The sequence below is a fragment of the Salvelinus alpinus genome, chromosome 18 (assembly GCF_045679555.1).
Source record: "Salvelinus alpinus chromosome 18, SLU_Salpinus.1, whole genome shotgun sequence".
NCBI classification, from domain to species: Eukaryota; Metazoa; Chordata; class Actinopteri; order Salmoniformes; family Salmonidae; genus Salvelinus; species Salvelinus alpinus.
In genome coordinates, this window is record NC_092103.1 from 11,880,703 (window position 1) to 11,898,028 (window position 17,326).

The 17,326-nt window shown below is 42.3% G+C and overlaps 1 protein-coding gene across 6 annotated transcripts in view; it reads left to right on the top strand.

The window, feature by feature from the left end:
* The first annotated feature begins 681 nt into the window (after positions 1-681).
* Positions 682-17,326, top strand: part of LOC139543768 (exportin-7) — a 36,281-nt gene continuing 19,636 nt past the window's right edge. For 4 of the 6 annotated variants that reach the window (XR_011668759.1, XM_071350159.1, XM_071350161.1 and 1 more), the window contains exons 1-14: positions 682-835; positions 6,587-6,733; positions 6,971-7,064; positions 7,149-7,230; positions 7,317-7,401; positions 7,513-7,581; positions 8,555-8,659; positions 8,778-8,943; positions 9,028-9,101; positions 9,183-9,302; positions 9,650-9,796; positions 9,969-10,141; positions 10,237-10,430; positions 15,204-15,309. Coding sequence is in view for 5 of the 6 variants with exons in the window: in XM_071350159.1 (XP_071206260.1) it covers positions 743-835; positions 6,587-6,733; positions 6,971-7,064; positions 7,149-7,230; positions 7,317-7,401; positions 7,513-7,581; positions 8,555-8,659; positions 8,778-8,943; positions 9,028-9,101; positions 9,183-9,302; positions 9,650-9,796; positions 9,969-10,141; positions 10,237-10,430; positions 15,204-15,309 (1,655 nt within the window). In the remaining variant the exon portion in view is untranslated. The remainder of the gene's footprint in view (positions 836-6,586; positions 6,734-6,970; positions 7,065-7,148; positions 7,231-7,316; positions 7,402-7,512; positions 7,582-8,554; positions 8,660-8,777; positions 8,944-9,027; positions 9,102-9,182; positions 9,303-9,649; positions 9,797-9,968; positions 10,142-10,236; positions 10,431-15,203; positions 15,310-17,326) is intronic. The other 2 variants (XM_071350160.1, XM_071350162.1) reach the window with 1 other exon arrangement.

The following is a 17,326-nucleotide window of genomic DNA, read 5'->3' on the forward strand; positions in this document are numbered from 1 at the left end:
GGGGGGTGTCATCTGGTGGTAAAACATGGAACTGTCCTGGAAATCCATATTCATGAGAATGGCACTGGCATGACCTCACTCAGAATGGTCTTGTAGGCCTACTGGTCCATCTGTGATAATGTAAAAGTGTAACAGAGGTGGTCGACTTGAGTAACGTTAGCTGAGACCTGAGGACTTGTTTTGGCTCCCCAATGGTTCCCTGCGCGAATGCACAGGTTTTAGTTTAGGGGTTTATGTGCTTTTTTTTGGAACCTGGAGATCCAAGCTCAAATCCTGTCAGTCACACTGGGCCTGTAAGAATAATTAGGTCAAAATGGGGTGAAGTGTAAAGGTAGTTTGAAACCAGCCTTCTGTGATGTGTAACCATATGAGACCTGAAGACTTCTGTTGGCTCAATGGGCTCATCTAGACTGTGAAACAAAGCATTATTAAAGGAAGCAAAGGTTTACAACATTTATGTCCCCAATCCCCAAAGCAGACACATAGGACTGGAAGACTACATATTTAACCGTATTTAACTACTGTTTAGCATGCAGTGCCACACTCATAAACCTTTCTATAGTGTTTGATTAGACTAATTTCAGAACAGAAAATAACGGAATTAAGCAGTTTCCCTTTAAGAGCCATGTCAACAAAGAGCGGGGTTTGCTTTATGTGAGCGGTATTTTATTTTACGGATTTTAAAATTCTGTAAAGTTGCACGGGGCAACTTTCGTAACGATTGCGCGACTCGCGAGCGTAAATGCTTACTGAATGTGAAAATCTGCGCGCATGCACTTTGTTAGGGGGAGTGAGAGAGGAGCATGAATGGAGCAAAATGGCGGATCATGTGCAGGTAACCACAGCTTTATGTTTTTGTAGTATATAAATCCACAATAACTATTTGAATGAGCTGTAATATATATTTAGATACGTTATTTGATATATAGAGTGAATGCATCCATTAAGCAGTACCCGTACAGGTTGTGTGGGATATATGTATAGGATGCGGGCTGCAGTGTTGACTTGTGGCCTGTCATCGTGTAACGTTAACTTTCGCCGTTTAGCTAGCTAACTACCTAGAGATGCGGACAGAAAAATACATTTATGTTTATGAAAGAGGACGGTTTCAACTGGGCGATTGTATCGCTTGTACCGGCTAGTTATTGTGTTTTATCTCGTGCCTATTTAAGGAAGTAACGCCAAACAACCCCTTCAACAGATATGTTCAATGGGTAGGCCTATCTGTTAGCTAGTAGAAGATGGAGGGGGGGTAACTTGCTACAGTAACGCTAGCTAAGTTGTTAGCTAGCACTAATTGGTTAGCAACTCAAGACAGCATTCGCTGCTCTGAACTAAAATGTATCTAATGTGCAAATGTAATTGTTTGATTGTGATTGGCTTGCTTTGTCAGACCTCAATGTTGTGCTATTGGTTAGCGAACGAGTTAGCTGTTGCTAGCTTACAATCAGCACAATACATTTCTCCCGCGCTACCCCTTTCGAAATATCATTGCGTTTTTACACGCTGTGAGCTGGAATGTAGCTAGCTCGACAGCTCGTGCATTGTTGTTAGTTGGCTACTTAAACCACACTGTGCACATTATGCAACCAAAACAATGTTCCATTGCGAAACTGACACGCATAGGTAGCTAACTATCTGACATGGAGCATAGCATTAACAAATCAGCTACCATTTACCTTGCACAACTAACGTTAGCCAGCTTTCCAGCCAATTCAACATAGCTAGCTTGTGTGCTGGCTATGTCGAGCTGTCATGTGGGCACCTTGTACCATTGACATTAGGTAGCACTTACAGCTGTCACCTCAAGCAATGAATACATTAACTACATTGAAAAACGTTAACCTGTAAATGTACAGCATTATACTTGCACCGGAGTTGCAAGCTTAATAGGTGGTTAGAGCGTTGGGCCATTTGCCCGAAAGGTTGCTGGATCGAATCCCCGAGCTGACAAGGTAAAAATCAGTCGTTCTGCCCCTGAACAAGGCAGTTAACCAACCCACTGTTCCTAGGCCGTCATTGTAAATAAGAATGTGTTCTTAACTGATTTGTCTAGTTAAAATATATATGTTTTTATTTATTATCTCAACCCTGCTGTGCATTTAGAGATGCTGTAATATTTTACAGTAAAGAAAATAGTACTATGAAATGTATTACAACATCTTTGCTGTAAATGAAAATTACAGTATTAAGCTGGCAAATCTGGTGTCTTAATCTAAATGTAAGACAATACATTTGTACATGCATTTATTCAAATTGGTAACAGCAAATTAACAACAGAATTGGCAATAGAAGTAACAACAGTTAACACGTGTAACTAAATAAGAGCATCATTACCACACTAATTAAAAAATTATATTTGGGGTGTGCTGTGGAGGGAGAGACAAGGGGGGTAGAAGGAGTTAAAATTGGGATATGGTACAATCCTAGATCTATCAGAGGCAACTCTATTTGGGGTAAGAGGCAGTGAAACATACAACGAGACCGTTTGGACAGAAGAGAGAAGTCGGCGCAGTTTCAGGTGTTCCTCATGGGGCTCCGGAACAATCATCCTCAGTTTGGATTTGTCAGCTCTTCTCACCCCTAGGACAAGCATAGAAAATAAATCAATAGAATGACAGCACTGTGGGTAAAAAGACTGATGACAAGGGACATGTCAAGTTGTGGGTGTACATGTACCTCACCAGAGGTCTTCATTCAAACTCTGTGAGCTCTTGGAAGAATGGGGCAATGTAGTGGTTGAGAACAGCTGGCTTCCTCTGGGCCACCTTGTCATGCACCTTGTTCCATCTTCAGTGTTCATCTTGGGTTGATTTGAACCTACAGCATATATCCAATATACTTTATGACATCAATTGAGGCATTGAACAAATTAAAATAAGACGGCTAGATAAAACATTGCTATAGCCTACACCAGGGCTCTCCAACCCTGTTCCTGGAGAGCTATTATCCTGTAGTTTTTTTCCGCTCCAACCCTAGTTGTAACTAACTTGATGCAGCTGATCAACCAGCTATTTATTCAAATCAGGTGCCAGGGTTTCTGTTAGCCGGGAAATGCCTGCTTTTGATGTATAAAAAAAAATTATTAAATGAAAAGTTGGTAAATAAAATAGTTTCTGGCCAAATTGTCTGGGAGATGGAAATACCAGTTGATGTGCTCCAAAATTGGCAAAGATTTTGTTGATTATCCCTGTTTCCAGTGTACCTGCTGAGAGGGGATTCTTTCTCCAAAACAGAGTAAACACCAGAGACAGAGTCAAGATCACGCCTTCTTGAGGACTTAGTAACAAGGCTGCAAGCTGCTCCAAGGACAGTTTTGACTTCCCAACAGCAGCGACTACCTTTGAGCAGGCCAAGGCCCGCCGCAAACGCAAGTAAATTAGAGGCAAATGATTGTGTTGGTCAGGCCCGGTCCTAGCAGTTCTGCATATGCTGCCCCTGTGTCATGTATAGTATAAAGATTTGGAATGGCTTGAGTAGAGTAATGATGTGTATCATGCGCAATTGGTTCATTTCAGTTGCGCTTATTCAGTAGCACTTGGAAACGAAACATCGTTGCCAACTATTCACATCGGTGAGTTCGTTTTGCAGTCACTAGGCAGCCAACTGCCTATAGTAGGAAACAGAGTTGTTATCAGTAAGCCACGGATATCACACATGACACGAGTCAAGACCCCACGATGGTTCAAATTACAATAAATTTAACATCACCCAGTAGAAGTGTAAAAAAAGGTATAATTTGAGCTTTGGAAACAAGTGTTTTCGTAAATACATGGCTCTGTCTTTGTCCCACATGAGCATTGTAAAATAAGCTTTCTTTCAATGAACCAGTCTTAACAAATTATGTTTATTTACATATCGAATTTGATTGTCCAACATCATTTTTATAATTTTTTCATTTTGTGACTGTCTAGAGTGGCCTCCTTCCACTGCTGTGGTGCTGAATCGTAGCGGGAGTGGGGCGGGCCGGCCCAGGTGTTACTAGAGAGTCATGTTTTGTTATTTATTAGGCCTAATTAAAATGTTCATGCCTAGGCTAAATTAAATTGGAGAGGCCTAGATTGTATTTGCAAATGTGTTTTGTTATTTATTAATTAAAATGTTCATACAAATAGCCTATAGGACAAGTCGTTCGGGAAATTATATTTTACAGATATATTTTGACATTGTTTTATTACTGTGTAGGCAACTTGTTCTTCAAGGCTACGTGTTTTAAATTATATTAGTTTATGATTTATAGCAGGGATGAAGACGCTACGGACAATGTTAGGTTTTATTGAAAAGCACGTCATGTTGGCATACTTTATATTAAAATAACTTTACAGGCTAAATTCTATTCTATTAAGATGAATTGCAATAATCTGAATGTGATTTTGAGCACTGTGAGTGGACGCCCTAACGCATTACGCACCCAAAGCATATGGATGTCTGGTACGTTTCTCAAATGTCCGGTACATTGAAATCTTGCCGGTCACGTTGTCCAGCACCAAATTTTCCTAAGGGAACCCTGTCAGGTGCGCTAGATTAGGGTTGGAATGAAAACCTGCTGGATGGTAGCTCTCCAGGAACAGGGTTGGAGAGCCCTGGTCTACACAATACCACTGATTTATTTTTACCAGATTCACAACCTTTTCCTTTCTTTCTGTGCCACCGAATGTTTGCGTACTACTGGTAAAGTGAACAGGTTTAGCTAATACTGTAACATTATGGAACAATGTTTAAACTAAACAAATGGGGAGAGGCTATACAGACACTCCTGGTCTGCAAACGGTTATGTATCTGACCTCAAGTGTATTCTTTATGGCATTCAGAAGCTGTTGTACAGCGAAGCCTATCATCATCACAACATTTATTATATGGGTGATGTTTTCCTAGGTTGCACAGCAAGATATTGCCGAGCAATTTAGTGAAGACCGAAATGGCTTGTGGCAACGTTAGCCAGCTAGCTAGCAAGTTCGGGTTAGGTTAGAAAACATGCAGTAATTCAAAGTTGGCTAGCAATAAAGATACTTATAAGCAAGTCAATCCAGCAGCTGCTGAAAATGTTATTCCACTTCACACCCACTTTACTAAAATAGTCTGAGCTTCATGTCTCACACGACAGCATGAGATTGTTGCCTGGAACAGATCATTTTAATTTACAGTAGGCATACGCTATTACTGAAAGGAAATATATTACTTCAACATAATGTTTACCAGAGGCTTCCAATTAGTTAAGTATTTTTCATAATTTTACCCACACTGGAGTCAGTGTTTAATGCTGTAAAGCACATTTACTGTGCTTTCTACAGTGTTTCTGTTGAAATGACAGTCTTTGTGTATATCTGCCTCATGCTGTCCATAGCTCCTTTTTGTGTTTGTAGTAACCTCAAGCTGTCGGTGACTACTTAACTTAGCCAGCTACACTGCTGATGCAACAGTGTCTGGCTAATCATTTTGTTGATAGCTAAGCCGGACATGTAGCTACCTATGTGTTGATTAAATTGTCATCACCCCTCCCATGTTAATTCTGTGCAGAGAAATACACAATTTAGAGATCCGCAGTGTCAGTATTTAGGTAACTTTAGCTTAGCGGGCTCGTGAGAGACCCGGATAGATAGCTTATCAATAATTACTGCAGGTGCATTTGCACTGAGGGATGCGCTTTCTGGTCAGGATGCCTGACCGCGTGATGTAACAGTCTCTTATTGCGAAGTCATCATGCACGACACACACACACTGCACGCTCTAGACACGCACATTCTATTTTGTCCTGCTCAGACCATTAGATCTTGACGCGGTTCTCAGGAACCTGTTATGACATGATCTAGGTAGCCCGCATCCTTAGCCAGCTATGTACTACACAGCATCAGGACTGTGTATTCATAGGAGCCATATTAGTGTGTGTGTCAGCAGTAGTGTTGGGGTATTGAGCTCTTATCTATGCGCGGCAGTCCTCTTCTCCCCAGTCATGTGGCTCCCACCCTATCTATACTAGTACATACTGTACTATATCAGCAGCTAGCATTACATTATCTTTGGGATTCTGCTGACTAGTCCTTCAAACAATATGGTGTCGGTCAGGCTAGCTGGGAGGTGCGTGATTGGGTAAATAGTTCTTTACAACAATGGTGTTACTGACGGTAGCTGAGGTGAATAGTCGGCAGAAATGTTACTGGTGGATTTAGTGTCAGTTAGGGGGATGAGTTTAGTTGGTATGTTAGTAGGTTAACTAACCATTACCCCAGTACAACACACTATCTGGTGACTAGTCCCACCCAGCCCCTTTAACCACTACTACACTTGTCTCTGTCTGTCTAGCCCCTGTGTTTCTATCTAACGAGGGGCACGTTCAATAGGGTGCTACTGAATGTTTATTTTGGTTAACTTTCTCCTCGTTGTAAAAATGAGAGCGAGGCATGTCTGTTGTGTAAAATAGGCTGTGGTCTTGTCTTATTTCTGTCTGAACGTTCTACATCGTTGTGCCGTACTGAACACAGCCTGTTTACACCTATACACCCGTCTCCTGGCGGTTGACAAGGGACGCTTTTGGCGCTCTACTCACTTCATGTCTCTCTCTCTCTCTCTCTCTCTCTTGTGTGTGTAGAGCCTAGCCCAGTTAGAGATCCTGTGTAAGCAGCTGTACGAGACAACAGAGACGGGGGTGAGGCTGCAGGCAGAGAAAGCTCTGGTGGAGTTCACTAACAGCCCCGACTGTCTCAGCAAGTGTCAGCTACTACTGGAGAGAGGCAGCGTGAGTAGTACACACACTGACGCTATATCAATAAACTGTTGAGATTACATTTATTACTTGATCAAGTGTCAGCTACTACTGGAGAGAGGCAGCGTGAGTAGTACACACACTGACGCTATATCAATAAACTGTTGAGATTACATTTATTACTTGATCAAAAAAAGCTCCGCTGATGTTGCGGTGTCTCCTGTCTATGCCTGTATCCCCATATTCCCCTCTCTCTCTCTCTCTCTCCAGTCTTCCTACTCTCAACTCCTTGCAGCTACCTGTCTGTCTAAACTGGTATCGCGTACAAGCAACCCTCTTCCTTTGGAGCAGCGCATTGACATCCGTAAGACTCACTCTCACACATCACACCAGTCTATATTCATGCTCTACAAGTCAGTCCATAAGGCTCATATCTGTGTGTGTGCAGGGAACTATGTGCTGAACTATCTGGCGACGCGACCGAAGTTGGCCGAGTTTGTTACCCAGGCTCTGATCCAGCTGTACTCCAGGTAAACCTCTCTCCTCTCCCCTCCCATCCTCTCTCTTCCTCTGTCCTCCATGTGAGTTATTCTCTCCTTGTGTTTGTCTCCTCCAGGATCACCAAGCTTGGCTGGTTCGACTGTCAGAAAGACGACTATGTCTTCAGGAACGTCATTGCGGACGTCACACGCTTCCTACAGGTACAACCGTGTGTGTCTGTGTAGCCAATAGAATGTGTTTTAGCCAATAGAATGTGTTTTCTTGAAACAGGAAGTGAGCTGATCGAATCTGCCTGTATCTCTGTCTGTCAGCAGGACAGTGTAGAACACTGCATCATAGGCGTCACCATCCTATCCCAACTGACCAATGAGATCAACCAGGTACACCTCTCCCTCTTTCCTCTCCTCCACATCTCTCTAGCGTAGCACCTCGTGTTATTGGCATATTCAACAGCGTTTAAGAAATCTATTAACACTGAAGGTGTCTTGTGATCAAGGCATTAATGTTTTGTGATCATTGGTGTCTTAAAAAATGTTAGCTAACGGGTTAGCAATTAGCATGTTTGACATTTCAGTGGAAATACTACTACTATCACCTTTTTGATAAGCGGTTTAGCAAAAAAGAATATTTCCCGTATTATCGGCATATTGGCCACCGTACTATTTTGTTCAATTACAAGATCTATCTGTTTAAATTTTGTTCAAAAAAGACACCAACCTCGTATCCAAAGTCTTTACTAGATAGTTGGCTAGCCTTCCAGAAAAAAAAAAAAGAAGGCTTGCCTGTCAACTTTCCATTGCATAGCCCGGTGCGCCCTCCTGTAGACTCTTAATGCTTCTTCACCAACATCTTCAGTGTTGTAACCAAATAATGTCGCCATTATTTGTTTTACAGATTAATCTTATGATTTGAGAAGGTAGATAACAGTTTAATATTCACATATACATGAGTATGAATAATTTAGGTAAAAAGTTTGATATTAAATGTGTGGTCTGTCATTCAGTCGAATTTTACAATAAACAGCGTGTCCCACAAAATGTGTGTTACTTTTTTTGAAAACTCAAAACATAACTTGCATAACCTGCAATGGAAATCGGTGGTCAGCTAGCTAGAAGGGTGTCTTTGGTCGCAAAACCTACCGTTATTTTCCAGGCCGTTTAAATGTTGCGCTCGAGGTGATTTAATCATCCAACCACTAGGGGGTGTCTGATGTTAGGGGGTATCCGATGTTGGGGGGGATATTATCTACTCTTATTTCCCCTTCTTTCCTCTCATTCTAAAGTGGTGGTGTTGTATGTGTTTTTGAAAGTGTGTGTGTGTGTGTGAGTTAAATCTCTGTGTTTGTGTGTACAGGCAGACACCAGCCACCCACTGACCAAACACAGGAAGATTGCGTCGTCGTTCAGAGACTCGTCCCTCTTCGACATATTCACCCTGTCCTGCAATCTCCTCAAACAGGTGTGTGTTTAGTGGTAGTGGCAATAGTCGTAGTAGCAGCAGCCTGTGTGTTAGATTGTAGTAACGTATTGACATTTCCAGTCGTTCTTGGGACGTAAACGTGTGTGTGTGTGTGTAGGCGTCGGGTAAGAACCTGAACCTGAATGATGAGAGTCAGCATGGTCTGCTGATGCAGCTGCTGAAGCTCAGCCACAACTGTCTGAACTATGACTTCATCGGAACGTCCACAGACGAGTCCTCTGATGACCTCTGCACTGTTCAGATCCCCACCTCCTGGAGATCAGGTGACACCTTCTGCCAATTCTGTAAAATAGCTGTGCTGTGCCACCCATTACTGTGTAGTAACCTAATCTGTCTCTCTCTCACAGCGTTTTTGGATTCCTCCACTCTCCAGCTCTTTTTTGATTTGTATCATTCCATCCCTCCCTCCCTCTCCCCGTTGGTGAGTAAAGCTGAATGTGTGTCTGGTAAATTCACTTCAGAACTTAATGGGTGTAATGTTTAATGGTGTGTGTGTATGTAGGTGTTGTCGTGTCTAGTCCAGATAGCGTCGGTGCGGAGGTCTTTGTTCAACAACGCAGAGCGAGCCAAGTTCCTCTCTCACCTGGTGGATGGAGTCAAGAGGATACTAGAGAACCCACAGGTATTACATAAAACATTTTTTTACATTTTTTATGTTTGCCTTTATTTGGCTAGGCAAGTCCGTTAAGAACAAATTCTTATTTTCAATGTCGGTCTAGGAACAGTGGGTTAACTGCCTTGTTCAGGGGCAGAAGCACAGATTTTTACCTTGTCAGCTCGGGGATTCGATCTTGCAACCTTTCAGTTACTTGTCCAACGCTCTAACCACTAAGCTACATGACCCTGTGCTGTGTGAAATGATGTTCTCCCTTCAGATCCATCCTTGCTTTTTGGGTTCTTTTTCTTGCTGAACCATATCTCTCTGATACCACATGTGCCTCAACCAGCGCCACTGTGCTTGTGTTCCAGAGCCTGTCAGACCCTAACAACTACCATGAGTTTTGTCGTCTGTTGGCGCGGCTGAAGAGTAACTACCAGCTAGGAGAGCTGGTCAAAGTAGAAAACTACCCAGAAGTCATTAGGCTTATAGCCAACTTTACTGTCACCAGTTTACAGGTACTGTGTGTGTGAGCTCCTATGCCTTAGTCATGTCACTTGTGCGTGGGGTGGGATGGTATGTTAGATGCAAGCGTTAATGTTCTGCTGAAACCTTTTTCCTCCTTATTGATATATCAGAAAAAGATTGTCCTTGTTTTATGTTAACCTTTTTATATTGTGTGTGTTTCAGCACTGGGAGTTTGCCCCTAACTCTGTCCACTACCTGTTGAGCCTGTGGCAGCGCCTGGCAGCGTCGGTCCCTTATGTTAAAGCCACCGAGCCTCACCTGCTAGAGACATACACACCTGAAGTCACCAAGGCCTACATCACCTCACGCCTCGAGTCTGTCTGCATCATCCTCAGGTAACTGTCTTACTCTCACAGGTCAAATTGTGGAACTTTGAAACCATTTTCACGTGTGTGTGTGTGTGTGTGTGTGTGTGTGTGTGTGTGTGTAGGGATGGGCTTGAGGACCCTCTAGATGACGCAGGTTTAGTCCAGCAGCAGTTAGACCAGCTCTCCACCATCGGTCGCTGTGAATACGAGAAGACCTGTGCCCTATTGGTCCAGCTCTTTGACCAATCAGCACAGACCTACCAGGAACTACTGCAGTCTACCAACTCTAGTACCATCGACATCACTGTCCAGGAGGGTGAGTCTCTTTCCCTCTCAATCAAAGAAATATGTGACAAAACAGTGCTTTAAACAAACGCATGTTTTTGTTACCAGGCAGGTTGCTGCTGTTGGTGTATATCATTATATCTCTACAGGAAGGTTAACATGGTTGGTGTATGTAATTATAGCTCTACAGGAAGGTTAACATGGTTGGTGTATGTAATTATAGCTCTACAGGAAGGTTAACATGGTTGGTGTATGTAATTATATCTCTACAGGAAGGTTAACATGGTTGGTGTGTGTAATTATAGCTCTACAGGAAGGTTAACATGGTTGGTGTATGTAATTATATCTCTACAGGAAGGTTAACATGGTTGGTGTTTGTAATTATAGCTCTACAGGAAGGTTAACATGGTTGGTGTTTGTAATTATAGCTCTACAGGAAGGTTAACATGGTTGGTGTTAACTCGAAATGACACAACGACAAGGTTCCAGTTTAACAAAGTTTACTATACTATATGAACACACTACAAGTAGCCATTACACTCGAGGCTAGGTCCAACAACCACCAGACTTCCTGCGCATGCGCACTCTTGACTGAGTGATAGCCCCGTAATAACAGAAATATAGGGATACTTAAAACATGAACTTAACAATCTCCCCCTTTTCTTTAAAGAAAAAAAACATCAACAACATAATTAAATGTCCAAGTATTATTCAAGATCCCCATTACAAATGGGTTGTGTGACAGTTTTTATTTGTATTACTCAAGCTGCCACTTTCCATTACTGAGAGCCTGTAGGAGCGAGAGCCTGTAGGAGCACAAGACCGGATGCTCCCTTTTTAGTCAGACAGTCAGTAAGCTGTTCCTTTGTGGTCGACCACAGAATCCGCTGGATTCTCTGTGCTTGAATAAGTTCCTTTGATGCTGCTAATCTCAAAGTATTTTCTCTGTGACAGACTTGGTTGACTTCACAGCATCAACTAATGAGTAGTTGTCAGTGACACAAACTACAGGTAGGAAGTGCCGTTTTGTCCCACCAGTGATAACCTAGCGAAGAATCACTGAAGACAACTAGTTTCAAAGAGTCATCTTTTCCAACATGCTGAAACTTTAAAGTCACTTGTTGTGATTTCAGTTTAGGAACAACTTTGTTTGCCTCATGAATGGTTTGTACAGTGGCGTGTTTTGTGTTAGATGCCAAGTTGCAACCATCAAACCAGGTCTACTCTGTCTCGCAGCCCATAAAATTTGTCCTATCTTTGACCTCAATTGACCAGCTTCAATTCCACATAGAGGGGAATTCCTTAGTACGGCTCTTGAAGAATCCATGTGGATGGGTTGAAGATTCTTGATATAGCTCTCCTGTTGCATCAGTATTTTTCCATCAACTGTAATAAACTCTATGCCAACATAACAAAAATGATCATGCTCCTCACGGCCAACCTAGAAAACAGCTTTGAGGTGTGGAATCACAGTTGAAGCAAAGGTCTGTGAGCCACCCCAGATAAAGTCATCAACATGACAGGCAAGTACTCCAGTCACATTGCAGTCTTGATCAAGCCAATAGAAGACTGCAGGATCCACTTGTGACATTTTTCCACCTGTATTCAGCATTGTTGCCTTGACTTTGTTGTACCAGTTGAGTGGTCCATCTGCCAGTCCATACACACACTTTTTTAGTTTCCAGTGTTCCTTCGCTTTTAGCTTCAGGCGGAGGTTGGATGTGAATGTCCCTTGACAGCTCTGTTCCCTGCAAAAATCCAGATTTGATGTCTATGGAATTAAGTTTCCATTTTTTTCTGGCAGATCACTGACATCAGCAATCTGAGTGACTCTGAGGCGCATGTCGGTGAGTCTTTTGGGAGTTCTTTAGCAGCCAGCTCCTCAACCTCTAGCCACTAGACGTGCTTTGGGCACTATTCCAGTTAAGGATTCTTTAAGGGTACACACCCACCTTGTTGAGACGCACTTTTGGCCAATGTCTTTGACTTCCTCAAACACTCCATTTGTCCTCCAGTTACTGAGCTCATCTAGCTTAGCTGAGTCAAATGACACGTCCTTTGTTTCAAGTACATCATCATTTTGAATGTCATTCTGTTTTTCTCGATTTTCCATTGGTTCAATTCTGATATTATCTACAAGTGACAGGTCAGCTGACCCTGTTGTACCAGAAAGTGTAGCTGGTTCAGAGTACTGCAAGTTGTACCAGTTCTGGTGTTTTGCTTTTCCTGCTCGTTCAATGACGGTTGCTGTATGTGGAATACCACTTTCTCTGTCCATGTATTTAACAGTTTGTCCAGTTTTCAGATTGGAACAACCATGTTCTCTTAACACATGTGGCTGTTGTTGAATGTTTTCCTCATTTGAACCCTCAACAGTATTACCTGTGGCATGGGTGAAGGTCTCTGCTCCATTTCCTGTGTCAGTTTCAGTGTCCATATCATTGGATGCGACATCTGGTAGGTTTGTGTCTGTTACTGTGTCCTTTTTGTCATTTTCATTAGGAGACTGATTCTCAGCAACAGCCCCTCTCTCTTGTTGATCATTTACTTTCCACAATCTTGAGTGATGCACCCTGACAATCATGCCTCCGTGCCTCACAAATATCACCACACCATCTTGACCAATGACTACTCCCGGTCCTTTCCACTCTTTACAGTCAACTCGTTTGTAGTACACTTTGTTTCCAGTTTCGTACTTCACATCATCATTATTCCCTGAACTGCTGAGTAACTTCTGAAGTCTGTCAACTGTATCATGTCCAAACTGTTTGTAAAGCTTTAACAAGACTTTGTGTTTTTCTTTAGTGCTCATGTTCTCTGTGACTGTCAGAATCTCATTTTTGCATGGACTCTGTGATGTCTTTGTCTAAAATGTTTACACAATAGTGGCCTGAGGTAGTAAGTTCAAGAGTCACTGGTTGTTTAAACATCACTGCCTTGTCATTTTTTATGTCTAGTACAGCCCCTGCCTTCGAGGGAAGCTTTGCTTAATAGTAAGGGGATATCTGTAGGGACCACCTCTGTTTCAATGTGACACTTAGTCTGACCAATTTTTTCTGGTATCTTAACTCTCTTGGTAGAATGGACAATTCTCCCGTCTCCAAATTTGAAAGCTCTGTTGCTTGGTGTGTCAATCATATTTTGTACTTCTTTCATATTTAGTTCACTGACGTAGCTATCAAGCCATTTTGCACCACACACTGTCCGTGTACATGCAGTATCAATCACAGCAGATCCTAAGGATTCAACTATAAAAATCTCAGTATCAGAAGCAGATTCATTTGAAAACAGTGTAATGTTACACTGCTCTATCTCTGTGTTTACATTTTCATCTGTTAGTTTAACTTGTTCATTTTTATGAGGACAGTCTTTAACCCAATGGTAAGTGCTTTGACAAATAGCACATTTCGATCTCCTTCCATATTTGTCCAGTGGATTTGTGCCGGGAAATGGCGCCCTCTTCTGGTTGTCTTGAGAACGTGACTTGTTGGCGCCTTTTCTGTGCTGCTCGGTGTAATATGCTGCGTCACTCACTTGCATTCCATCTGTTATTGGCGCGACAGACGTCTTTTCACCAAATATTCTTTTTAGTGCCGACTTCATAGATGCAAAAGTCAGCACAGTACAAGCAGTCAAAGCCAACTGTTTCTCCCTACCATCTAGACAGGCAGTGTCTAGCAACTTGAACCCTAACACTGCATCTGGGAGAACCATGTCGTACTTGCGCATCCTATTGTACCTCTGTTCGAAATCAATGATGTAGTCCGTCATTGCAACCGAAATATCTCTCGTAACACTGTCAAAGTTTGAATATGCCTCGTAGTCACGGTCTTTCTCTTCTTTAAGAAATACAGAATCCAGTGCTGTGATCAAAGTTCCCATACCGTCATCCTTGTTCAAATCCTCAACGGATATTTCCAGTGCTGTAATTATAGCTCTACAGGAAGGTTAACATGGTTGGTGTATGTAATTATATCTCTACAGGAAGGTTAACATGGTTGGTGTGTGTAATTATATCTCTACAGGAAGGTTAACATGGTTGGTGTGTGTAATTATATCTCTACAGGAAGGTTAACATGGTTGGTGTGTGTAATTATATCTCTACAGGAAGGTTAACCTGGTTGGTGTATGTAATTATATCTCTACAGGAAGGTTAACATGGTTGGTGTATGTAATTATATCTCTACAGGAAGGTTAACATGGTTGGTGTGTGTAATTATATCTCTACAGGAAGGTTAACATGGTTGGTGTGTGTAATTATATCTCTACAGGAAGGTTAACATGGTTGGTGTGTGTAATTATATCTCTACAGGAAGGTTAACATGGTTGGTGTGTGTAATTATAGCTCTACAGGAAGGTTAACATGGTTGGTGTATGTGATTATATCTCTACAGGAAGGTTAACATGGTTGGTGTATGTGATTATATCTCTACAGGAAGGTTAACATGGTTGGTGTATGTGATTATATCTCTACAGGAAGGTTAACATGGTTGGTGTATGTGATTATATCTCTACAGGAAGGTTAACCTGGTTGGTGTATGTAATTATATCTATACAGGAAGGTTAACATGGTTGGTGTATGTAATTATATCTCTACAGGAAGGTTAACATGGTTGGTGTGTGTAATTATATCTCTACAGGAAGGTTAACATGGTTGGTGTATGTAATTATATCTCTACAGGAAGGTTAACATGGTTGGTGTATGTAATTATATCTCTACAGGAAGGTTAACATGGTTGGTGTGTGTAATTATAGCTCTACAGGAAGGTTAACATGGTTGGTGTGTGTAATTATATCTCTACAGGAAGGTTAACATGGTTGGTGTATATAATTGGGGCGGTCATTGGAGGAAGAGTGTCCTTCGCCTCCACAGATGAACAAGATGCCATGGACGGAGAACTAGTCTGTCGGTACGTCCGCACACAACAACCTCACCCTAACCAATACCGCAACCTATATGTCCTATTGTAAATATTTGTCCGGATTAGGGCTGACCCCATTTAGTTAACTGGTCCATTGATTGGTCGATAGGCTGTAAAAATAATGGCGTAACACTAATAAATCAAATATTATTTATAACATGCGCTTTCTCCCACGTTGGATACGGTCGTTGTCAACTCACACACTTTCAAAAACACATACAATACCACCACTTTAAAATGAGAGGAAAGAAGGGGAAATAAGAGTAGATAATATCCCCCCCAACATCGGACACCCCCTAACATCAGACACCCCCTAATCTTTAGTGCGCTGTAGAATTGTCTCTTTTCCCCATGTTGCTATGTGCATAATAGCAGAGTTAACCTGTATATGGGGATTGAGAACAATGCAGCGGAGGCAGCAGCAGAGACGAGGAAACAGCCCAAGACTAATTGTCTAATAAAATTGGGTCTATAATCAATAGCCTAACTGTTAAATGTGCCTGGCTTTATAAGTCAACCATATACAGTGGGGAGAACAAGTATTTGATACACTGCCGATTTTGCAGGTTTTCCTACTTACAAAGCATGTAGAGGTCTGTAATTTTTATCATAGGTACACTTCAACTGTGAGAGACGGAATCTAAAACAAAAATCCAGAAAATCACATTGTATGATTTTTAAGTAATTAATTTGCATTTTATTGCATGACATAAGTATTTGATACATCAGAAAAGCAGAACTTAATATTTGGTACAGAAACCTTTGTTTGCAATTACAGAGATCATACGTTTCCTGTAGTTCTTGACTAGGTTTGCACACACTGCAGCAGGGATTTTGGCCCACTCCTCCCTACAGATCTTCTCCAGATCCTTCAGGTTTCGGGGCTGTCGCTGGGCAATACGGACTTTCAGCTCCCTCCAAAGATTTTCTATTGGGTTCAGGTCTGGAGACTGGCTAGGCCACTCCAGGACCTTGAGATGCTTCTTACGGAGCCACTCCTTAGTTGCCATGGCTGTGTGCTTCGTGTCGTTGTCATGCTGGAAGACCCAGCCACGACCCATCTTCAATGCTCTTACTGAGGGAAGGAGGTTGTTGGCCAAGATCTCGCGATACATGGCCCCATCCATCCTCCCCTCAATACGGTGCAGTCGTCCTGTCCCCTTTGCAGAAAAGCATCCCCAAAGAATGATGTTTCCACCTCCATGCTTCACGGTTGGGATGGTGTTCTTGGGGTTGTACTCATCCTTCTTCTTCCTCCAAACACGGCGAGTGGAGTTAGACCAAAAAGCTCTATTTTTGTCTCATCAGACCACATGACCTTCTCCCATTCCTCCTCTGGATCATCCAGATGGTCATTGGCAAACTTCAGACAGGCCTGGACATGCACTGGCTTAAGCAGGGGGACCTTGCGTGCGCTGCAGGATTTTAATCCATGACGGCGTAGTGTGTTACTAATGGTTTTCTTTGAGACTGTGGTCCCAGCTCTCTTCAGGTCATTGACCAGGTCCTGCCGTGTAGTTCTGGGCTGATCCCTCACCTTCCTCATGATCATTGATGCCCCACGAGGTGAAATCTTGCATGGAGCCCCAGACCGAGGGTGATTGACCGTCATCTTGAACTTCTTCCATTTTCTAATAATTGCGCCAACAGTTGTTTCCTTCTCACCAAGCTGCTTGCCTATTGTCCTGTAGCCCATCCCAGCCTTGTGCAGGTCTACAATTTTATCCCTGATGTCCTTACACAGCTCTCTGGTCTTGGCCATTGTGGAGAGGTTGGAATCTGTTTGATTGTGTGTGGACAGGTGTCTTTTATACAGGTAACGAGTTCAAACAGGTGCAGTTAATACAGGTAATGAGTGGAGAACAGGAGGGCTTCTTAAAGAAAAACTAACAGGTCTGTGAGAGCCGGAATTCTTACTGGTTGGTAGGTGATCAAATACTTATGTCATGCAATAAAATGCAAATTAATTATTTAAAAATCATACAATGTGATTTTCTGGATTTTT